The sequence below is a fragment of the Microtus ochrogaster genome, linkage group LG5 (genome assembly GCF_000317375.1).
Source record: "Microtus ochrogaster isolate Prairie Vole_2 linkage group LG5, MicOch1.0, whole genome shotgun sequence".
Classification (NCBI taxonomy): domain Eukaryota; kingdom Metazoa; phylum Chordata; class Mammalia; order Rodentia; family Cricetidae; genus Microtus; species Microtus ochrogaster.
Window position 1 is genome coordinate 47,241,037 of NC_022031.1, and position 16,068 is coordinate 47,257,104.

At 37.3% G+C, this 16,068-nt stretch overlaps 1 protein-coding gene across 3 annotated transcripts in view; it reads left to right on the forward strand.

The window, feature by feature from the left end:
• Fsd1l (fibronectin type III and SPRY domain containing 1 like) overlaps positions 1–16,068 on the forward strand; it is a 65,743-nt gene that overhangs the window by 32,678 nt on the left and 16,997 nt on the right. For all 3 annotated transcript variants that reach the window (XM_026786676.1, XM_013351950.2, XM_013351951.2), the window contains exons 7-9: positions 10,119–10,328; positions 11,367–11,465; positions 15,440–15,569. In XM_026786676.1, coding sequence (XP_026642477.1) covers positions 10,119–10,328; positions 11,367–11,465; positions 15,440–15,569 — 439 coding nt within the window. The remainder of the gene's footprint in view (positions 1–10,118; positions 10,329–11,366; positions 11,466–15,439; positions 15,570–16,068) is intronic.

Consider the following 16,068-nt stretch of genomic DNA (forward strand, 5'->3'; position numbering starts at 1 on the left):
AATACCAAGCTGTTTTCAATACTGTAGCTCTGTAGTAGAGTTTGAAGTCAGGGATGGTAATGCCTCCAGAAGTTCCTTTATTATATAAGACTGTTATATAAGAGTAATATTTTGTAAAACACTTAGGAAAAAGAAATTTTAAAGAAGCTTTTTTGGCATCACATTCATGGTGCATCTTTATTTACCAGTAGTATGACTCTAGAATTTCACTATTTTCATGTAACCATTTCATGTAACATGTAAAGCATTGTTAAAATAATTTCTACCCCAGGAATTTATTATTTCTAGGAAAGGAAAAAAAACAGTAGTAACCTATGGAGAAGATCTGTCCTGTGCAGTTTCTCCACTCATCAGTTAAAGCTTCTAAAGACCATGCTGGATCTCTTTATTGGAGAGGGAATGCATGCATAGGAGAAGTCAGAGCAGCACCGGGTGTACAGAGCTGTTCCCTCTCCTGGCATGGCAGCTTTCTTTGGAAGCCTCCATGCTGCTGCTCTGCATCACCAACAGGAAGTGCCCAGACAAGTGTTATAAATACAGTCATGCAACTGCAGTATTTGGACATTCCGCCTTCCTTAAATGACTGTTTCTTTTCATTAAACCTTGTGTTATTCCATTTCCTGTAAGAAACAGAAGAACACATGTATACTGTTAAATGCTTTTGCTTTGGAACCTAACAGCATGTGCGAGCTTCTTGTTGATCACTTCAGTTTCACTAATGGCTGTATAGTTTGAATTTTTACATTTTTTTCATTTATCGTAAAGCATTATGTGTAGGTTAGAGGACAACTTGCAGGAATTGGCCTTTGTCTTATTTGTGACATCTACCTTTGACCTTATATTACATACACCTTAACTTTTCTATCAAATCAGTTTATGGTCATTTTTATTGCCTAGCAAAATATTTTATTTTTATGCAGTAAATCACATTATCAGTTATTTCCTTTGTGTTTGTTATATTTTTAATAGATAGTTTTTATTTAGATTCACCATTGCATGGCTATTACATGCATCATTATAGTTTATTGACTGTTCTGGGGCTTGCCATGTATGTCAAGCTAGCCTTGAACTCATCGAGATTTGACTACCTCTGCATCCTGAGTGCTAAGATTAAAGTCATGTGCTATCATGCCCAACTTACAATTTGTTTATTATGCTTTTAAAATAGGTGTTATTTTTATTTTGGAGACCAGTTTAGGTTCCTAGAAAAACTAATTAGGATGCAAGGAACTTTCTCAAAAACATATGCTAGACACAAAGTTCTTCCCCATTATCAACATCCCACAGCAGAATGGCACAGCTGTATAAATGATGAATCTACAATGATGCATCATTATCGCCCAAAGTTCGTAGTTTGCATTGAGATTCACTCTTGGTATGATGCTCATGGTGTTAACTCAAGATCCTCCTGCCTTGGCCTTCTGCGGACTGGAATAAACTATCATGCCAGGCTCTAGAAGGTTTAATTTAGCAAATCCAGCTTAACACATTTAATGATCTTTACTTTGGTGTTGTATCTAAAAGTCACCTAGCTATTCCCCTGTGATGTCTTCTAGGAGTTTTATACTTCCACCATCTTCCACTTCAGTCTGTGGTCCATTTTGAGTTTCTTTTTGTAAACGAACGTAAAGCCGGTGTCCTTGTGCTTCTGTCTCCTCCTCCTCCTCCTCCTGTGTGAATGTCCAGTCACTGCAACATTTGTTGATAATACTGTCGTTGTCCATTTAATTGTCTTTATGAAAGATCAGTCAAATATTTTCTGGTTAGTTCCATTAATCTGTTTTTTCTTTCGTCAGCATTACCCCCCGTAGCTTTAAGATGCTGTAAGCCAGGAGCTTTAGTCCCCCACTCTGTCCTTCAGTATTGTGTTGGCTCTTTCACACCGTTTGCTTCTCCAAAGAGAATTTGTTGAAATTAGCAAACAACATGATGGACTTTTTATTGAAGTGATAGTAAATGCTTACACCAAGCAGGAAGAACTGACATCTTAAGAATAATGAGTCTTCCTGCTCATAAACATGGAATATTTCTCCATGAATGTAATTCATTAATTTCGTTTATTGGGGTTTTATAGTTTGCTTCATAATGATCTTGAACATACTTTTTTTGATTTGTTCCTAAATGTTTCACACTGGGTGATGCTGATACAAATGGTGTGTTTTGAGTTTTTAACTTTTTCATTGCTGATATGTAGGAATGCAACTGCCTTGTGTGAATTAACTTTGTGTCTGCAGCCTTAACTACAGTCGCTTATTAGTTCTAGAAGATTGACTTTATTGTTGTTAATTCCTTCATATTTTCTACATAAACGAGCATGTCATTTGTGAATAAAGAAAGGCTCAGATTCACAAGTAGGATGCTTAGCTATTTGTATTGATCTTCATTATCAGGTACAGTTGAGGAAGCTCCCCTCTAGTCCTATTTTATGAACAGTTTTTATTAAGAATGGATATATCGATAGCATATTTTTTTAGCTTGTTGATAAAGGTGGGTTGCATTTGTTGATTTTTAGATGTTGAAAATTCATCATTGCCTGTGGAATAAGTTCCATTTGGTCAACACAAATTTTTACTGCACATTGTTAGATTTGGTCTATTCATATTTTGTTGCATCTTTTTCCATCTATTTATGAATAGCAATAGTAGTTCATAGCTTTCCTATATTTTTGCAGTTTGGGTATTGTGGGTCACTGGCTTCACAAAAAGAGTTAGGAAATATTCCATGCTTTTCTTTTTTTCCGAAAAGATTGTATAGAATTGGCATAATGTATTCCTTGTAGTAGGTAGAATTCACCAATGAACCCAGCTAGGTATGGTACTTTACTTTTGGAAGGTTATTAACTATTGGTTCAATTTATTTTATAGATTTAGGCCTGTACAGATTTCTTTTATGTATTATTTTTTGCATCTAGTATTTATCGTGGAATTATAGTTTATTTGTTCATTTATGTCATCAAAATTGTAGATATAGAGTTTGTTCTTAGTATTTCTTTTTGTTTGTTTGTTTTTGAAGACAGGTTTCTGTGTGTAGCCTGGCTGTCCTAGAACTTGCTCTGTAGACCAGGCTGGCCTTGAACTCATAGATTTGCCTGCCTCTGCCTTCTGAGTGCTGGGATTAAAAGCGTACCCCACCACCACCCTGGTCATATTTCTTGATACTTTCTTTTCTCCTCCTCCCTCTGCCTTCTTTTCTCTCTCTTTCCCCCATCTCCATCTTCTTCCCCTGTCCCGTGTGTGTGTGTGTGTGTGTGTGTGTGTGTGTGTGTGTGTGTTTCTCTCTTTGCCTCCCTGTCTTCTCCCCTTGGAGACAGACTTCCCCTGGAAGTCATAGTTTAGACTGGGCTGGCCTCAAACCTGTAGTGTTTCTCCTGCCTCTGTCCCCCAAGTGCTAGAATTGCAAGTGTGCACCACATGGCTTAGTTATTGATTTTTATATCTGTGGATCTGTGGTGATACTCCTCTTTCATTTCTGATAGTAATAATTTGTGTCTTCTCCATGGTTAACTTAGGTGGAGGTTTATTGATTTAATGATCTTTCAAAGAACCTCCTTTTGGTTTCAGGATTTTTTTTAATTGGTTTTCTGTTTTTATATGTATTGGTTTCTGTTCTAATTTTCATCATTTATTATCTCTTTTTTTAACTTTGGATTTCATTTGCTCTTTTTATGTGTATGTATGTATGTATGTATTTAGTGCTCTATTCTTTGCCTCTTTTGTAAGACACATGAGTGCTGTCATATGTCTTACAAATTTTCATAATCTGTATTTTTATTAGTTTAATAATTTTTTTGAGATGCTGTCTTTGACTCATGTGTTACTTAGAAGTGTGTTGCTTAATATCTCAAAATATTTTAGTATTTTTCACTTTTTTTCTATTAATTATTTCCAGTTTAATTGGATTGTGGGTTAAGAGGAGATATTGTATGTTTTCTACACTTCTAAATTTTTTTAAGCTGTGTGTTGTGGGCCAGAATGCAGTCTGTCTTGCTGTATCTCCATAGGTATTTCAGGTGGTTCAGTATTCTGGTGCTGCCCACAGCAGGCCATAGATGTTAAACGTATGCAGTTATTATGGAGCTGTTATGGAGTGTCTGTGCTGTTCTGCCTTCTGGATCTCTCTGTTTCTGGTAGACGACTCTTGAAGTCTCTCATGGGCCTGGATCCATGCATATATCTCTTTGCAGTCTTGTTAGTTTAGACTGATTAGACTCTTGTTTTTCTTGTGCTACACACCTGCTTATCCTCGAAAATTCCCTCATTCTGACGTCCAGTGTGTCCAAAACTAACGCAGCTGGATTGATTTCCCTTTCATTCATGTCAGTCATGTATGTCTTTGCCTAAGCTGTAAGTGGTGTTATATTTAAGGTGGGTTTTCTGTATATAACATATCAAATGGCTCTTTTTATTTTTAAAAAATGAAAACAAACTATCTTTTGTCATTTTACATACCAATTCTAGTTTCCACTCCCTCCTCTTCTCCCATTCCTTCCAACTCCCTCCCCCAACCCACGCTACCCACGCTACCTCAGGGTAAGGCACATTGCTTTAGGGAAGGTCCAAGGCCCTCTCTACTATATCTAAGCTGAGCAAGGTATCCATCCAAAGAGAATGGGTTTCAAAAAGCCAGAAAAAGCAGTAGAGATAAATCCTGGTCTCACTGCCAGTGGCCCCGCAGTCTGCCCCAGCCATGCAACTGTCACCCACATTCAAAGGGACTAGTTTAGACCTATGCTTGTTCCCTTGCTGTCCGGCTGGAGTTGGTGAGCTCCTATTAGCTCAGGTAGACTGTTTCAGAGGGCATCCCCCTTATGGTCTTAACCTCTTTGTTCATATTCTCACTCCTCCCACTCTTCAACTGGATGGGAGCTCAGCCCAGTGCTCCACTGCAGGTCTCTGCCTCTGCTTCCATCAATTGCTGGATGAAGGTTCTATGGTGACATTTGTGATAGTCATCAGTCTGACTACAGGGCAAGGCCAGTTCTGGCCCCCTCTCTTCTATTGCTTAGGGTCTTAGCTGGGGTCATCCTTGTGGATTCCTGGGAATTTCTCTAGTGCCACGTTTCTTGCTCTCCCCAGAATGGCTCCCAGTCAAAAATATCTCTTTCCTTGCTCTCATCTCTGTCCTTCTTCCATCTCAACTGTCCCGTTCACTCAAGTTCTCCTCCCCCTCCCCTTCTCTCCTCCTCTTTCCCTTCTGACTTCCTTTTAACTGCTGCATAGAGATCTGTGTATTCCTTTCTGCAATCAAGCAGTCACTTCTGTAACAGACACACGTCTAATTTTCTTGATTGGATTCACTCCTCGCGCTTTTTGAAGGTAACACCAGATCCACAGGTTCTAAGTTCAGTCCCCAAAATTTCTGCTGTAGGCCCAGTTGCAAATCTGAGACCTCTAGAACCTGTTAGCTATTAAGAAAATTGAGATTCTGCTGAGAGGGAGAATCAGCTTTCTCCAAAGGGTGAGGCCCCTTATTGGTTATTCAGTATCAAATGGTCAGTCCGTAAATACTCCAGCATTTGAGTAACACTAAATGGGCTGAGCAGGTTGGATTTGTATATCTAGCTGTGTATGTGTGTAACAATAAGAAAGAAGCCACGATTTTGAAAGTGAGCAATGGTGTGTGGGGTACATGGGAGGGATTAGAGGGATTAAAGGAAAGAGGGAAATGATGTGATTATATTTTAATTAAATAAAAAATTAATAAAATTAAAATTGAAATCCCCACAACCCACTGCTCAGGTTTCATTGACTTGGTGCAGTGGCTCACAAAGCTCCGAGAAGTGCTGTTCTTACATTTGCCAGTTTATTACAAAGGCTATTTCAAAAGGTACAAGTAAATAGTTCAATGAAGAGATGAAGGGTGAAGTTTAGAAGGAGCCCAGGTGCAGGAGATTCTTCCCTTGTGGGATTTTGTCTGGATGAGTTCTCACTTATCTTTCTCCTTAGTGTAACATTTAGCTTCCCAGAAGTTCTCTGAAGCTAGTCATTTTGGTCCTTATGGAGACTTCATTGCATACATCTGATTACAATGGAGTTGGTGAGGGAAATCCACAAGATTTCCTCTTTAGATTCTTTAGCATTGTTTCCTCTGGGACCTCTCTGACTAGAAAGGAATTATAACTTATTCTCTGAGTTTCTCTAGCTTGCTTTGATAAAGTGTTTATGAATCAGTAAACATGAATGAAAACCAATATATATGTATGATAATACCACAGTGTTTTATGTAAGTGACATGGTAACCACACTTCCCCCAAATCCTAGCAATAGTAGAAATAAAGAAAAAGGAAATGGAACCTGATCAAAGCACTCTTTTTTTTTTTAATGGAGAAATGAGAGAACAAGAAGAAACAGAAGAACTGCAAGACAGATAGAAAAGAGTTGACAAAGTGTCAACCGTAAATCCTTCCCTATCAGGAATTTAATGCAGGCCTGGAGAAACGGGTCAACAGTAAAGAGGACTTGATTTGATTTCATGTATCTACATGATAGCTCATTCCAGTTCAGGGAATCCAGTGCCTTTCTCATCTCTGCACATGTGCACATGGTGTATGTAAATAAACACTGGCAAAATACTCATGCACATAAAATAAATCTTAAAATCATTGACTGTAAAGGAATTCAACTCAGTAGATCACTCTTACACCACTTAAATTATTTTTTCCTCCCAAGTGTCACTACTTGAATTTCTCTTCCCTTTGTCCCCAGTTTTTAGTAGTTTACTTTGTTTCACAAGATAGAAGACTCGTCCTGCTAATAGACTTTTCGTGAGATGTCAGCTGACCTGAGATGTAGGTTATAGGGCATTGGGGGCATATGTGGTCTGTTCTCTGACACTGGGTAGCCTGCATCATTCTCAGCAGTAGAGACGAGCATCTGCTACATTTCACAGGGCAAACCCTGATGGCAGTGACGAGATCAATTAGTCTTACTAAGATGTAGCATATAAGACTTGTTCATATGGTTATTTACACAGAAAATGAATTTTGGGGCAGTCTCATATTCATTAGAACTTGGTCACCTTCTCCTCCTTTCAGCTTATTGTTATTTTACTGAGGTACTGACTTGGTTAATTCCCAATTCCATCTGTTTTTTTTTCTTTTGTATGTACCTCTGTTGCCTTCTTCTGAACATGTGTACGTTCAGCTTTTATTCTTCAGGACTGACCACCATGTTTTCTAAGATGGGGTCTCTCACCAGTGTGGTAATACTTTGACACGAGGACTTATTACGAATTACGAAAGGCCTGGCCTTAGCCTAAGCTTGCACCCAGCTAGCTCTTATAACTTAACTGACCTGCTTTTATTAATGTATGTGTTGCCACATGGCTCAGTTACCTCTTTTCTGGAGTGTGTCTGGATTGTTCTGCAGCTCTCTGGCATCTCCCTGCCTCTCTTCTTCCGGCATCCTCTCCCCCAACAGTCCCACCTAATCTCTCCTGCTTAGCTCTTGGGCATTTAGCTCTTTATTAAACTAATCAGAAGATGCCTTAGGCAAGGACACATCTTTATAGTATAAATAAATATTCCAAAACATACCAGTCTATTGATTGGAATAGTCTAGTTGGTAATCAAGCTCCTGCATCCCCAGAGCTGAGTATACAAGTGTACTAGTACAGTGCCTGGCTTTGTACATAGTTCTGGGCATGAAACTCAGGTCCTTGTGGTAACTTTACTGACTGAGCTGTCTTCCTCAGCACTGCTGTAATTATAAAAATTAGCATTTTGGGGTTTTTTATAATAGTTTTAAATTTATAGAAAATTAGGCAAATACTAGAGCTAGTATTTTGAAACCCATTTCTTCCTCTACAATTTCCCCTATTATTACCATCTTGAATGATAAGGTACATTAAAAACAATTGACAGACCAATGCTGATGGTTTATTTTTTTGTGTGTAGATTTTTGTTGTTGTTATTTTTAAGTTGGCTGCTTGTTATATAGCTCTGACTTCCATGAACTATGTAAACAAGGCTAGCCTCTACCTCACAGAGATCTGACTGCCTTTACCTCCTGCTTGCTGATACTAACAGTGTGTGCTACCATGCCTGGCTTGACAGTTTCTTCTTAACTGTTGTCTGTACTTTGTATTGGGCTTCTCTGCTGATACTGCACCATTCTCTGGGCTTTGATGGGGGTCATTTGTTACTACATTGCCAAGCAGAATTTCCACAAGGAATGAGTTCATGTGGTTAAATTCTCTTTTGCTCCATGTACTCATCCCTCACACCCCACAGTGATTCTGTGGCCTCCTGACACTTCTAATATTTGTTTAGTTTAGGTTTTTTTCCCCTTTGGTTATTTCATCTGCAAAGAAAATTTTGTTTTTATTGAGTTTGTGTGTGTTAGTTACTTTATTTTCTTGTCTTGCTGGGTTTCGATATACTTACGGTAAAATGTTGAGTAGCGATAATGAGAGGGGAAGATCTTCACCCTAGTTTTGCAGTTTTGGGGGAAGGTCCTATGTTTCTCACTGATAATTATGCTGTTAACTCTAGTCTTTTTTGAAGATGTTCCTTTTCTTCCCCTTAGTTTTGTTGTTATTTGCTTGCTTTTGAGAATCCTCTGGCCCCAGCCTACCAAGAGCTGGGGTTACAGATATACACTAATATGAACAGCTTGGAAAATATTTTATTTTATTTACTCATTATATGTGTATGAGTGTTTCGCCTGCACCTATATGTGTGCACTATGTGTGCCTGGCACCCACAGAGGCCAGAAGAGGGTATCAGATCCCCTGGAACTGGAGTTATAGGCAGCTGAGAGCTGCCATGTGGGGCCTGGAAATAAAACCTAGGTTGTCTTCAAGAGCAATAACTGCTCTTAACCACTGAGCCCTCTCTCCATCCCCCTGGAAATATTGTTTAGTCAAGTTTCTTACTCCTTCTTTGTTAAAATTTCTTATCATGAGTATTGCATATTGTCATTATAATTTTAATTTACTAAATGATCATATCTTTATTAATGTTATTGAATATATTCATCAATTTTAAATGTTGATCTAACTTTGCACACCAGGAATAAATTTTGTTTTGAACTCATTGTGTAGTAGCCTTATCTGCCTGTAGAATTCACTGTGTGGACCAGGATGACCTCCAACTCAGACTCCCAAGTGCTGGGACTAAAGGCATGTACCTCCATGCCCAAGAGAAATATTTTTTAATTCTCTTTTTTTAAAATCAACATAATTTGCATATGATATCAATATAGTATATGCAGATTTCAGACAAGACACATCTGTGCTATTTATACAGTGTTGCAAAGCTATGAAGTCTCTCTTATGGAAAATAAATCACTTTACAGTCATACATGTTAATTATAGCTCATTGAATTCATTTGTTTTAATATATTGTAAAGCTCTTAGGAGTTGACAACTCCTAAATATGTTTGAGAAATGAGGAATTCAGTTTTGTTTAGTATGTTAAAATTATTTTTTAAGGCTTGTGAAACTTGTTGGAGTCTAGTGTGATATTTTGATGTGCAATTAAATCAAAAAGCCATAATCAAATTATTTGTCATTATATCACCCCAAACATTTGTGTTGGGAGCATTAAAAATGTCACTATTTTATATAATAAATTATTGCCAACTATTCAAGTGTAGCCATTTTCCTCTGCTTTGGAATATCAGAAGCTAGTCCTGTTATTTAACTTAATATATTTGTTCATACCTGCTAACCAACTGTTCTCTATTTGCCTACTCACTTAAAACTGCACAGAAAACAATTTTTAATTAATTTAATCATTATATTCAAAGGTTACCAATACTGATTTAATTTGTATCAAACAACATTTAAAATTATAGATTTAAAATATGCTTTGAAGTAACAAGTCATTCTAGATTATTTTTAACATGGATAGATGTTTGGAATTTACCTGTTGCCATTCAAAATTTTAATAAACCAAGAGTATTTGAGAAAACTTTGAAATGCAAACTTTTATATTCTGGCAATGAAAGAGGTTTTGGAAAAAATTTGAATTTGTATATTATTCTTTCTCTTAGCCTGATTCATTTTTGAATATTTAAAAAGAGGAAATAGCAAAGGTTGAATGCCAAGCATAAATATTTGATTAGTGTTATAATATATGAGGAATGATATCCCCTGCCCCCTTTTCTTCTCTGCAGTCCCCAAAGCTCCAGAGATAGATCCAGTAGAGTGTCTGGTGGCTGACAACTCTGTCACGGTAGCGTGGAGAATGCCTGAAGAAGACAGTAAGATTGACCATTTCATGATGGAATACAGGAAGACAAACTTCGATGGGCTCCCGCGTGTGAAGGACGAGCGGTGCTGGGAGATGATTGATAACATCAAGGGTACTGAATACACGTTAGCAGGTATCCTGAGTCTAATCCTTAGAAGATCAGTGTCGTAAAAATAGTTTATTTTAAATGATAAAATCAAGTTCTATTATCCAAACTGATTTATATAGATATTTATTATATGAATTAATTTTTGTTAAAATATCAGTAAAACTTTTAATTACTAATAATCTGCAACCTGCTAAATAGTGTATGTAAAGCAAATATAAAAGAATAATATAGAAACAGTATTTAGAATAATATAGAAACAAAGTAATCTATTTTTATTTTTTTTTTTAGACAGACTCACTATGTAGCCCTGGCTGGCCTATACCTCACTATGAACCAGGCCAATCTTGAACTCTGCCTCCTGAGCTAAGATTAGGTCCTGTGCCACTATGCCCAGCTAATCTTTAATTTTAATTTTTTTTTTTTACTAAGTAAAGAAACTGTTGTACTCAAACCTCCACATTTCAGGGATGCTGTGAACCCCATTGTTTTCACTGCCACAGGATTGATTATCTCCATGTTAACACAGAATTAGGACTTAACTAAGGTTTCTTTTTGTGTTGGCTTTTTGAATGCTTCTTCAAAGGTATCTTAGTATATGAGGACTTCTGATGCTTTGAATGGCAGAATATTAGCTGGGCTCTTTGGTGTGTCCTGTGCAGTGCGGGATACATTAGGAGCTGTCGTGTTGAGCACTATCTCCTTCCCAGGGGCTGGTGTTGTGTACAGTAGACACCAAGTGCATACAGCACATGGCTAACAGCACACCTGCATGGTTGGGAGCAGCACCCAGCACAGCGCCATTTCTAACGAAATCTGAGAGGGTGCTGTTTTAGTTACCACTATGTTGAAACTGTTGGTAATTGTATAGTTTATTTATTTTGAAGAAGATATTAGGTAAGCCATTATTCTGATTTTCAGTCATTACCGTCCATTTACCATAAGTCTATGCTCTTCTCAAGTAAAGAGCTTTCTGAGAAGGAAAATGTCTGCTTGATGATGCACACTCACACATGTGGGAAGGAATTCCTTACTTTTTATGACTTAAAAACTTTCATTTTTTAGGCTTAAAATTTGATTCAAAGTATATGAATTTCAGAGTGCGAGCTTGCAACAAGGCTGTGGCTGGAGAGTATTCCGATCCAGTGACCCTAGAGACCAAAGGTAAGGCTGGCAGCCATTTGCACAACAGACGAGAGAATTTGCTGTTAGCAGTTATTTGAGACTTTGTCAGGGTCTTTTTCATGTGTGGTTGGATTTCTTCCTACCACCTACCTCTGGCTTTTCCAATGTGGGAAATACAAGGCAGGAAAACAGGACTAGAGTAGTAGTGGTTTATAGTAGATTTTTCCCTTATAATTATATTCTTGTGGGCAAAATAGACAGATGATAGTATTTTTCAGTATTTCTTTCATTTGTTTTTATTTATTTGGTTTCTTCTTAATTTTAAATTAGATTTCTATTTATTTTGTGTGCATATGTGGGGGGCATTGCATGCATGCACGTTGAAGGACAACTTGTAGGAGTCACTGTGTAGGTTTCAGGGATCGAATTCAGGTCAGCAGTCTTGATAACTTGTGCCTTTACCTGCTAAGCCATCACACTGTCCTAAGGTGGTGATGTTATACTTGCCTCTGGGTGTTTAGTGCACAGTTTGGGTTAGAGTAAATAGGTAAGCATTGCTGAAGTTGTCTGTAATTTTCAGAGAATTAATTATGAATCAGCAACAAGACATTCTATTTTTCCCAAATTTTCTTGCAGTTACTACCATTTATACAGTTTATTAATATTTATATAGCATACACACATATGTCATAATAATGAAAAATTAATCATTTGGTCATTAAGATCATTTTGAGAGATCACTGCTAGATATTACTGCTATCCATACTGAAAATGACGAGAGGAAAATTGAAATATGTATTTACCTCCGTCCCTAGAGCTGCTCTAGATGTGTATAGGAATCTGTTCTAGGTCCTAGGCATTCTTTATTGGAGGCTTCTAACCCAAGTTCTGTTCTCTCAGAGAAGTTTAGATTTATGAACATCCCCTTTTGTAACACGGAAGAACGTTTAGGTATTTGCCAATTTGAAAGCCACTCTTCCAGAGCTCCCCACTTGTGAGGTGATCACTGCCTGAGATTTCTTGCTGAATTAGACTCTACATTATAATCTGTATTTGATACTTGGAGCACCCACTGACTTCTAGTTTATTTATGATGCATTTGAGTAGATATGCATGCTAGAAATTCGCTATGATCTAGGTGATAATCATGTACCACAATAAAGTTAAGTCCTATAACTTGACCCCAGGGCCTGTGCATGATAGGCAAGCGCTTGGGCCTTCAAGGTCTGTAAGTTTCTGATGATACAAATGCAGTAATGTCTGTGGTATAAAGCCTAGGAAAATTCCCAGTTGAAGTAATATGAATTAGCTAATAATTTTATGTAAGAATTATACATAGCTTAGTGAAGAAATGTAATTGCTTTGAATTATTTATTATTAAATTGAGATATTACTGTTTTTTAAAAGGGTTTCTATATTTCAAAGCCTTGTAAAATTTCCAGGCAGATAATCTTTTCTATGTGACTTGATCTACTTCTGCCCATTGTCAGGAAAGAATGAGTTACTGTAATTATGAACCCCAAGGAGCAGCAGATCTTTGGGTTGTTGGTGTTCCTTGTGAACAAACCTGGATCTAACTGTGACAAGCTGTAAATTTTATGAAAATTTAAGTTGGAAACTAGTAGGCTTATGGCCTCCTGGGAGTCTGATAGCTGCTCCTTTAGCAGTGTCTGGATTTTACCAAGCATACTCTTGATTGGTCTTGGGGTTCTTAGAGAAAGACTAAGCTGATTTCAGTGTCTGGGGTTTCATAGAAGTAATCCCCCAGGGATAGCCTAGGTTAAAGTACAACCCTGAAACCCAGGAACCATGATTCTAAAATTATTTCTTATGTGACTACGGATCATAAAGTTTCTGGGATTATTTTGTAGCACTTATGTGACTATTAATGGAAACACAAGCATTGTAAAAAAAAAAAAAAGTCCAGGCTTTTAAAAAACAATTGAACAATTGTTTAGTAAGTTACTTGGCTTATTCCTGCTATTTTTGACTACCCAATATCAGTCAGTATACCAGTAGAGAATGGAGGGAAGGGGAGGTGGCAGTTAAATAGTTCAGGCCCATAAAACTGTAATACACTTAGCATTGTTTATTTCGGTCCCTTCAGTGTGTGTAGCATTATTCCTTCTGGCATAAAATTTGTCAGTGATGAGTATTATAAGGTCTTGTCACCAGAATTTTTAAGGTATGTTATCCTTTCCTTCCATGTAAAAATAAATGATACTACTAGTTAACAAAACTCTCCAACTTCAAACAATAGTGTCTGTGATTTAGCTCTGTAGTATAAGACACAGGATCTTACCTTCAAGACAGCAAGTCTTTTCTCAACCCTTCGCTCTCTATTCTTTGCTTTTAGAGTATTGTCCATGTTATCATAGAGAAAATGTATGATTTAAGAGAGGTCAGATAAAGTATTAGTGTCAGGAGAAAGAAAAAGACTAAACATGACTCACTTTTGGAAACCTGTGCCCTTGTGTTTGGATGGTGTGGTATTTGATTTGAATCACAAGTGGTTTGGGGTAGTGCCTTTTCCTGCCACCCAGATGGCTCTTTACTGCATCATAAGAAATATTAAGGAATAGCCTAGGACTTTTCTTTCTGATGGCCTTGGGATTTTAGTAAGCTATAGGCAATTGATGGCACCTCCATGGTAAAGCCCAGGTTTCTTTCTTTCAAAAATATAAATGCTGTTAACTGTATAACCAAATACCTAATGTACAGAATATAACTGTTTTCATAAAGCAGTTGACTTTAGAAATGTCTCAATGTATCTACCTAATAAAGAATTCTATCTTTTTACTGAAAAGCTGCAATTACTCTTGTCTGTTTACTCTGCATAGATGCAGCTTTTGAGAGTGGTTGACTTCCTTGTGTAGTGTGACATTTGTAGCTGTGCAGTCAGTAGATTTTTGTTCAGATGTGTCATAAATGAAACAATGAACAATGGCTATGATGCGTGTTGGAATTGAATTGCTCTTGCCAGAATCAGGGATGAAAGGCTGCTCCATCCACTGGGTAATCATTGGGCTCTATGTGCTTTTCTTGTTTGGTGACCACAGGCTCATAAAAGGCCTTACCTAATTTCACCTAGTATCTGTAAGCAAAGGTGTGTTGTAAAGGACGTTTCTTTAATCTATAATTAACAAAAGTATGAACTTTTGGCAGGAGGTAGCAGAAGCAGATTAATGTGTAACTCTATACGTGATGCCTTCTAAGAGTTTGGAAATTGCACTACAAAGAGAAGAAACAGCATTGCACAGCTGTGAAATCACTTCTTTTAATGATTTTTTTCCTCAGTTTTTAAAAAGGGAAGCTTTTTTCTCAGTAAGCACTTCCAAGGACTTTTAACAGTACATATAGTTCCCCAAAACATCAAATAATCTAAAAAGCATAGGTTGTTTTATATTTTTTGTTTACCTTTTTCATTAAGTGATGCTTTTCTCCTCTCCTCTGTCAATCAAGACATCTGTCATCTAGCTCAGTTCCTCAGCTTATGTCACCGTCATGGCCCCAGTATATCCATGTTTATCTCAGTTTAGAACTAATGAGAGTTTAGGTGTGAAATTGTTGATGCATTAAAGCTTCAGAGAGAATACTTGTGCTGTTCTTACATTAAATTCCTTTCTTATACTATGTTGCTTTTTCTTCCTCCATACTTGCACCAGTTCTCCCTTTCATTCAGTCAGAACAATCAACTGAGAACCAACTGATAATTCTAATAAAATGAGATCTTGATTACTGTGTGCCGACGGAGAGTTCTGTAGAAGCGGAGATACCATTGGCAGTGCAAGTGCACTGTACTTGGTTAGTGTGTAAGAAATGCAGAGAAAGTCATTGAAAATAGGTGGGAATTATAGACTACAACCTAAGCATTGAAAGGTTTTTGTGTGAAGGTTAGGGATTGGAGGTTTTCTCTCTTTGTACAGAGTTGGCTCAGTGAATAAGAAATGATATGGAAGGTATGTTCCGGACAGTGGAGAAGTCTTACATGTGTTAAACATTGTCTTGGGCAGCTCTTAACTTCAGTTTAGATAACTCATCATCACATTTGAACTTGAAAGTTGAAGATTCCTGTGTAGAGTGGGATCCTACTGGAGGAAAAGGCCAAGAAAGTAAAATTAAAGGAAAAGAGAACAAGGGCAGGTAAGTCAGTCATTACACCTGTTCTGTGGACAGGCGCTTACGCATTGAGTTGTTACATGACTGTTACTGAATTCTTACTGTATGGACAGGTGTTTGTATGTTGATTCTTATTTGACAATACATCATAATTTCAATGTCTATTCTGCACAGTAATATGTTTATGATTATATTAATAACTCAGAGGTGAAGAATATCAACTGTCAAAACTTGAATTTGTAATTAACATTTTTCATACCTTTTACTTAATTTCTTTCCTTATTGTGTCACATATTTTTATTTCAGCAATCTGTTTTTAATGTTTATAGGTACACCGATTGAATTAGTTACAGAGAAGTTTCTTGACCTCTGTCTAGGCTTATAGGTCATCTGTTTTACCTGAAAGAGAGCTGCACGAAATGACTTTGAGCATTTCTGTCCCAAGCCTGCTGCTGAAGAGCAGCCCACTGCACTCAAGGGCAGGCTTCAGGGGCTTTTGTTTTTGTTATGTTTTCCTAGATGA